This window comes from Buceros rhinoceros, unplaced genomic scaffold, assembly GCF_000710305.1.
Source record: "Buceros rhinoceros silvestris isolate BGI_N320 unplaced genomic scaffold, ASM71030v1 scaffold19750, whole genome shotgun sequence".
NCBI classification, from domain to species: Eukaryota; Metazoa; Chordata; class Aves; order Bucerotiformes; family Bucerotidae; genus Buceros; species Buceros rhinoceros.
In genome coordinates this window covers 8,932-16,899 of record NW_010389309.1, presented here as the reverse complement: position 1 = coordinate 16,899, position 7,968 = coordinate 8,932, and the positions used below count along the sequence as shown (strand labels likewise).

At 49.4% G+C, this 7,968-nt stretch overlaps 1 protein-coding gene across 1 annotated transcript; it reads right to left on the bottom strand.

The window, feature by feature from the left end:
• Nucleotides 1-5,956: 5,956 nt before the first annotated feature.
• On the bottom strand, nucleotides 5,957-7,391 carry LOC104491444 (protein shisa-1-like). Its single transcript, XM_010133874.1, has 2 exons — nucleotides 7,121-7,391; nucleotides 5,957-6,441 (listed from the first exon to the last, which is right to left on the bottom strand). Exons 1-2 carry the CDS (start codon nucleotides 7,389-7,391, stop codon nucleotides 5,957-5,959), a joined length of 756 nt encoding a protein of 251 aa, XP_010132176.1.
• Nucleotides 7,392-7,968: the final 577 nt, after the last annotated feature.

The window sequence follows — 7,968 nt, the reverse complement described above, 5'->3', positions numbered from 1 at the left end:
ATAGATTAAATTCCAGCCGCAAAGAAACATGGTTTGGATTTTTCTTGCAGGAGACACTATGCTCTGTTTCACCAAACCCCAGAGTATGAATAAAACTTACATTATTGAAGCAAATAGCTTAGGGAGTTTCAAATCAGGATTAGACAATTATGTGAGTAAGAGCAGGTAGGATAGTCTCTTCTATTTTCAGCGCCAGAGCTAACCTCCGGTAAGCAAAGCTCTAGGGAGCAGAGGCGCCGCTTCGAATAGATTAAATTCCAGCCGCAAAGAAACATGGTTTGGATTTTTCTTGCAGGAGACACTATGCTCTGTTTCACCAAACCCCAGAGTATGAATAAAACTTACATTATTGAAGCAAATAGCTTAGGGAGTTTCAAATCAGGATTAGACAATTATGTGAGTAAGAGCAGGTAGGATAAAAAAAAGAAGGGCTATCAGGTTGCTTGCATCTGCTTATAAATTCATCACCAGTGTACCAGTCAGGTAGAAATCCCACCAGCATCGCTGTCAGGGAGGAGATCTCTGCTCGAGCAGCGCTGTCTTGCACAGTGGCTTTGGGTGGATTTCCAGGTCCTTATGTAGGGGCGTTTTAACGAGGCCTTGTTTGGCAGGAGGCGGCACCCAGATTCCTTTATTCTGTGAAGAGATGATGCCTTCAATGAAAAGCTCAACACTTTTGACTACCTGATTGCTAAGAATCAAGAAGTCTGTTGCTGCTCCTCTGGTCTGAGCTCAGGATAGGTTGTTCTGGCTCTCACATTTCGAGTTCTGTCTAATACTGACAATGATTATTCCCCAGCAGCAGCAGGAAAGCGAACCTGGACCCTTTGGGGCTTAGCACTGTGCAAGTGTCACATGTGCCACAACATTTGGGGGAGGAGTTCCATCTTCAGGTTTGTCTTTAGGCTTACACTAAGTAAGTGCCTAACGAAGCAAAATACCAGGCTACTGCTCTGAGGTGGGCAAATCTCTTTGGGGCCGTACTGGAATATGTCTCTGTGTCTTTTTAGGACACTACCCAAGCCCGCCTGGTGTCACATGGCTCTGTTTCCCTCTTCAACATGACGGCTTGCATTGAAACGAACATGTTCTGTGAACGAAAAGCTTTCTGGACGCTTCACAGATGTCAGCAGCGTGTCCACTGAGGCTGGTCAGAGCCTCCAAATGCAAAAATAACCTCCTTCCTTCAGCAGGGATGTTTTCCCAATAAACAGGGGATGCATTTCATTAGATTGTGTCATTGTAGGATTCGTGACACAGAGATGGATGATGCTGATTCTTTCCAGCAGAAAGAACACGTGTGCACTCGAGTGAGAGCGACACGCAGTGACACGAGGTGACATCGCTCCCTCTGTGCGCTGTGGAATGACAGTTGCTGAGAAGATAATCCCAGAAGAATGGCTCTAGATAAAGCTTTAAATTATCAGCACAGAGTTTCTCTCTCTCTCTTTCTCTCATTTCATAGACCATTGACCAATATTCCCATGCAACCATCATCTTTGAATGGGAAGGACAGATTTCCTCCTCGGCAAGGGGAAACAAAATGAAAAGTGTATGTGCTTGGCCAGATCATCTGGAGCAGGGAAATCAGTTGGGATTGTTTATTCGGCAGAAGCAGCAGGGGAACCGATGACAAGAAATCACTTCCAGCCCGGGAGACATATCACACCCTGCCTGCCTGCTAAAACACTTTTTGGACATACGGGATCTCTGCTGATATTTTTTTTTTTGTGGTTATGGTACTGAAATAAATTTGTTTTCCTTGCTAACAGCCAGCTTTGTTGTTGCCACCTAGGGAAGCTTCTGCCTGTCTCAGGGTTGCTGGCTCGCTGTCTTTGCTCCTGAATTCTTCTGGGATTGCAGTTGAGCAGGTAACCGATTTCTCTCTGAATAACGGATGTCGGGTATCTAACTGATCAGCGCATCCCGCAGCAGTGGCTCTGCCTTTCACCAGCGCAGGGGCACCTGGGACAGGTACAGCTGCAGACCCCCTTCCCTTGGAAATGGTTTCCATACTTCTCATCACACCAGGCTGCTGTCACTCGTTAGCTCAGCAGTGCAGTGACATTTTTCTCCAGAATAAGCGTAGAGGAAAAGTGTAATATGTGGTTAAATGAAATCACTTCCAGCAGCACCTGTAGCAGTGTTCACTGAGCATGTCGGAATTTCCACGCATGAGCTGTGATCAGCCCCAGATGGGTTTGCCGAAGGGGCTCTGCTGTCTCCTGGGGCAGCAGCTGTAAATACAGCCTCTGAAAATCCATTTTATCAGGCAGACACAGATGTGATCCTCCTGCTCTCTACGCCCCCATCATTTCACAAACAAGAGGGTAGTTCTAGGCATCGATCTTCAGTTCTACTGTGACATCCTTCAGCCTGGTATCTGAGCAGAAGTGAAGGGGTGGGTAGCCACTATCACAGAATCGTTTTGGTGGAAAAGCCCTTTCAGCAACTCCAATCCCAATGTCCCCCAGCAACGCCAGGTCCCCCCTGCCCCCTGTCCCCCAGCAGCACCTCCACACGGCTGGGAAACCCCTCCAGGGATGGGGACTGCACCACTGCCCTGGGCAGCCTGGGCCAGGCCGGGACAACCCCAACGGGACAGAAATGGCTCCTCAGGGACAACCTCAACCTCCCCTGGAACAACCTCAGGCCGTTTCCTCTCGTCCTGTCACTTGTTCTTGGAGAACGGACACTTTCTGCTGTATTAAGAACTACTGCAACACAAAGGGGTGATGTCCAGACAATCAACCAGGTTCTAGGCAGTAGAAATAGATCTCATTTTCCAGACAATGTGGAAACTACCTTCACTTCACTGTAGGAAGGACCTAAGGAAATAGTGTCCCTTCCATACGTGGACTGCTTCTCCTTGTTTCAAGATCCCCAGAAACCTGTAGGTTTGATGGGCTTTTGCCTTCTGATCATTTTTGATCCGTTTGCCAAAATACCTGGGGTGGAAGAATAGCAAATCAGTACAGCTCTGCTGGAAGGACCGAGCGACTTCTCAGCTCAGTTCAGAGTTGAGTTGACTTGATTGCAATGAATTGTTGCAGATCTTTGAGAAACCCTTGGCATAAACACAGAAAACCCCATACAGCATCCGCAGCAGTCGCTCTGGTTTTACATTTCAGTACCACAGCTATGCTGAATACATCAAATCTGCCTCCTAAAGGAGCCCGGGCTGCTGGGATCTTGTCACACCTCAGCCAAAACACTGCATGGCCTTGGGAGAGGTGAAAGACCTTGAACAACTTCTCTGTGCCTTAGTTTCCCCCAAGAGAAAAGGGAAGCGACTTACCTGTTCAGGAAGGAGGGCTTTGAATGTTGTGGCTTTGTAGCAGGAGAATGAAAAGTGCTTTAAGTTGCTTCATTTTTATTTTCTAGGAGCCCAGAGTGGATTGATCGGTGCTGCAGAGTGAGTCAGTGGAAAAAAAAAATCAATCTCCTGTGTCATTACTGCGGATTAAGGAGCAGAGTGGAAATCGCTTCACAATGAGACGCTGAGGGGAGCGGGCTGGGGGCATCCTTAGGCACACAGAGCTCGGCTGCAGGACAGAGCGGGGTAAGCAGCCTCAGAGGCTCTGCAAGTGCTGCTTTAGCTGGCTCCAGGAAAGGCAGTTAAGAAAAGGAATTGTGCTAAGCGCGGTAACAAGGGCCCTCAAATTAGTAAAGGGATCAAATTTACATCAAAACCACTCTGGGCTTTGCCTTAGTCCCCACGGGGGTCGATCTGCTTCTGATGCAGATGCCAAGCGAGACCAAGGTAATCCCAGTTCACCGTGGAGCTCGATGGGAGGTGTTAAGCACAGGGTTCTTTGAAAAATGCTCTCCAGCCCATGGAGTGCAACAAATCAGTTCGCTCCTGTTTTCTCTTGCCGTTTGGAAAAGAAATCCTGAACCCTTGACTTAGCTGACCTGGCTTTGTTGCTGCAAACGTTAGTTGTAACTCCCTGGAAGAAAATCCTATTGTTCCCATCTTGCTTTGCCAGGGAGTGCTTGCTCAGCTGAGCTCCTTTGCCCCTTTTTGTTTTGGTTTGGGGTTTTTTTGTCTGTTTTTCAGCTGCAGAACACACAGAGGAAGGTGGGGGAGAGGAAGGTCTGCTAATCCTCACCAGAGGGCAATTAAGGCAGCATTCAAAACCCATTTAGCTTTTCTGTTCCTCACTTCTGATCAGCTTTTTGCCTTTTCATTCTTTGGGTTACACGTGCACCTCCTGACCCTCTTCTGTTTCATGGTGTCAGGAAGGGCTGTTTCTCTGGTTCCTTGTTTGATTTAAAACCTTACCCTGAAGCTGTCTCTTGGAGGATTTCCAACTGACATGAGTTTTTGTCACGATGTACTATCAAAATTGGACATTTAACCCGATAAAACTACTCGGTCCCACTACAGATTTTCCTGAGCAGCTGCAAACAAGGCTCTTTATAAAAAGGAACCCATTTTCTAAGTGCTTTCAGCAATACAAGTTTAAAAACTAACTTTAAAAACCATCATTGCAGCTGCGGTACTGAATCTTGGCAGCATTACCAGTAACTCCCAATGACATTCCACTGACTGCAAGGAAGGCAACACTTTTAAGTTCAAGCTAGTGATTTTCTGGAAGCCTTAATTTATTATTTTTCAAGTGTACAACACCAGTCCCAGTGTTTTGGGGAAGCTTTTATTTTTAGAGTATTCTATTTTCATGCTTCTTATTTCAATTGTAGGAGGAACTGGCCAAGCACGTGTAAGTTACAGCCCTGGGTCAGCTAAATTCCATGAAATTTCTGAGTCACACCCATACCAGAGTCAGGAAATCATCCACATACATCACCTTGCCCCTACAAACCAGGGATGTACGTGTGCTTTGTACGGGCATGGCTGTAGGACATGCTGCTCACCAGAATAAGGCATCAGTAAAGCAGTGCAAGGTCAGACACTCATTCTAACTGTTAGTCCCACTGACTCACAAGAGATGTCTCCAAACATCTCTACAGCTCCTGCTTCAGCATTTACTCCTCACCACTGAAGTTTTTTAAGCCTTCGCCCCTGCTCCTGCTGTGACACCCGTGGAGCCCTTTTAACGCGTATTCACAGTGTAGTCGCTGGGACTTGGGGCTGTGAGGAGGTGTTAAAACCCTCCAGCAGCGAGCAGTGTATTTTGACAACTTCTTCTTCCTACCAGTGCCCTGCTGGGAAGGAGCTGGCTGATCCTAACAAGGAGCCAGAGCAGGCCAACACTTCCAGCGTGTTCGCAGAAAACCAACTGGAGGCTTATTTTCTTCTTACTGTACCCTGAAATTCTTCATCCATTTGAAGTGCCCAGTTAGGCAAAGAAACAAAAGACTAGTAAGCACCAGAAGAGAGGAAGCACCACACAGGATGTTTTATTGCCTTCCCCCAGGATCTGTACTAAAGGTTTTACTGAAATCGGGGCTAGAAGCTGCCTCTTTAGCAGCACCATTTAACTGATGGTTCACCAGGGCAGGTGAGTCACCCGTGGTTTTACCATGCTGCCTCAGTTCACGGCAGAAGCGTGTAGATGACGTACAGCCTCCCCATGCTCCACAGGCTGTGCAGTGTCCACGATTAATAACTCCACTGAGGCACCCTCCTGTCCTAAGTTGTTGAGAAGTGACACAGCTACAGAAATGAAACCAAGTCCTTTGACATGTGTCCTAGAGCTTGAAAGGGCCAGGGAAGAGTGAAACTCACGTCTCCAGTTTCAGTCATTCCTTGAACAGCCACACAGCCCTCAGAAACTTGTCTTTGTCAGTAGTATTAACATAATACAAGTTAAAAAACCAAGAACCTAAAAGAAGTTCTAAAGCATCATCTTCAGAGCTGTAAAAAGCCAATACAGATGCACTTGCTAACAGCATCAAACATCTGAAAGTCCTTATTTCAGTCCCACAGAACTTCTTGTAGTAGCAAAGTAGCATGCAGTTCAGGCTGGCTGCCGCTGCCTCTTCCTCTCTCTCAGACATGAACCCCCGAGTACATCGTTTGGTCACCCGGTGTTACCCCGAGAGGGCATGCGATAGCGCTGTGCCCATACATTGTTCTTTTAAGGAGAGATGCTGGAGCCATTACCACGGTACAGTTGGTTGGTATTTGGTGGGTAGCTCCTGAAGGGTGCAAGAGCTGCCGACTGGTAGGTGGAGAACTGAAGAACTGAGCGTTGTCAGCCAGCCCAGTAACAGGAAGGGATGGAGCTAGAGTCAGGCAGATGTTGCTGGTCTGAGGATCACTGCTGAGGGAGCTTCTGGTGGCAGAGCTGGAACTGGAGAGGCGACAAGGAAGATCAGGTTCTAGTAGCCAAGTCTGGCCGGGTGCAAGTCCACTTTGCTGCCCCTCACCCTGGGCTTTTAAGCATTTGCAGCAGCAAATTCCAACGCAGGCACCACCAACAATGAACGCCACAAACACGGACCCAACGAGAAGGAACGGCAGGTACCCGGGCACTGGAAATGCAAGAGTGACATTAGCCAGCAGTCATTCACGGGGAGCTGTAGGCTCTGGTCTTCATTCCTGAGGGCATGCATGCACCAGGGAGCTGGCCAGAGTGGTTTTACTCTCAACTCTTCTCTTGCTGCAGCAAGATCAGAGACCGGCCATTGCTATGGCAGGCTCGTTTGGAACAGCCTGAGGTACAGCAGGTGGGACCAGCCTGTCCTACAGCATCTGCCATTCACATCCGTGCAAGAGCTGTTCCAGCTCTCCAGTGTCCCAGCTACCCTTCACTGGTGCGTGATTTGCAACTGAGTTCTACATTGGTACTTGAACTGCTGCTGGAGGGATCAGGATTTGGGGCTACGGGCATGTCTACAAGCCAGAAGTTGAGTTAAATGCATTACTTGGAGACGTGCAGCGTGTTCACAGAACAGGTGACGAGCACACACTGGGGAGCGAAACACTACCAGATTACTCTGTTAGTAGCTTAGAGGCTTTCCTAGGAGTAGGGCTGACAGAAAAGACCTTTGGGGGAAGGTCTGTGCCTGGGCTTCAGCCTTTCTGCTGCAACGGCTACAGCAGGGCAGGGGAAGAGGAAGGAGCTGGCTGATGCCACCAAGGAAGGGTTGCTACAGGGCTGGCAAAGAAGAAAGCCCCCCTCCCCACCCGCTAGAGGCACGGGAAGCTTACCTGGCACTGGAGGCCTGGGGCTGGGCTGCTGATGGTCACCAGGGCAGCGGCCCTGGTCCAGACGGGCCTCCTTGGACGAGCAGCAGTAGCGCAAGCTGCAGGTCCCACAGCAGAGAGTGGCCTCCGGGCCATCGTAGCGCTCGGGGCACTGGAAGCCGCGGTGCCAGTGCTGCGGGCTGCCAGCCCAGCCGTGGCAGTACTCCCCGGCTTGCCCGGGGTGGCAGGACAGGGCCAGCAGCAATACCAGGGCACCCAGAAACCCCCCAGCCATGGTGGGTCACGCAGGGTGTCTCAACTTGAGGCACTTGCCCCCGTCTTTTAAAGGCAAGGCACCCCCCAGCCAGGCAGCTGCAGAGCTCCCAGACCACCGGCTGCCCACCCGGGCACTGCCTGAGCTCCTGTTTCAGCAAGTTTTATCTCCCGGCCTGTGACCTGCCTCTAATCCCCTCTCTTTGTGGCAACAAAGAAGGAGCCACTAATTGCAAACCATTTGCAGCACCTCCAGCTCCTCCTTCCTCATTTCCCTCCTTGGTTCCTGCAGGGAGCAGCCACTGGTTCCTGCTGGAGGTGGCACATCTCACACTCTGGTCAGGCATTTCAGACTGGCGCCGGCACCATTAGCAAGGCCAAGCGTGTGGGATACAGAAAACCCGTCCCAAAGCCTCATTCCTCCGGGGGTTCATCAGCTGCAGTGCCAGAGGTGGGAGGCTGGGACAACACGCAATAACTGACAGAACATTTCCAGAGCAGACAGAAAATAGAGGGAGAACCAGCTTCTCTAAAGTGTAACTGGTACAAATTGGTATCAAGGTAATTTTTGCCTTGACATGGGTAATCAATTACACAAA

Excerpts from the sequence above, each read along its gene's own strand:
- LOC104491444 (XM_010133874.1), bottom strand. The coding sequence starts at position 7,391 with ATGGCTGGGGGGTTTCTGGGTGCCCTGGTATTGCTGCTGGCCCTGTCC. Across the intron at positions 6,442-7,120 it reads CCCCAGGCCTCCAGTGCCAG|TGCCCGGGTACCTGCCGTTC; the intron begins GTAAGCTTCCCG and ends TTGCATTTCCAG.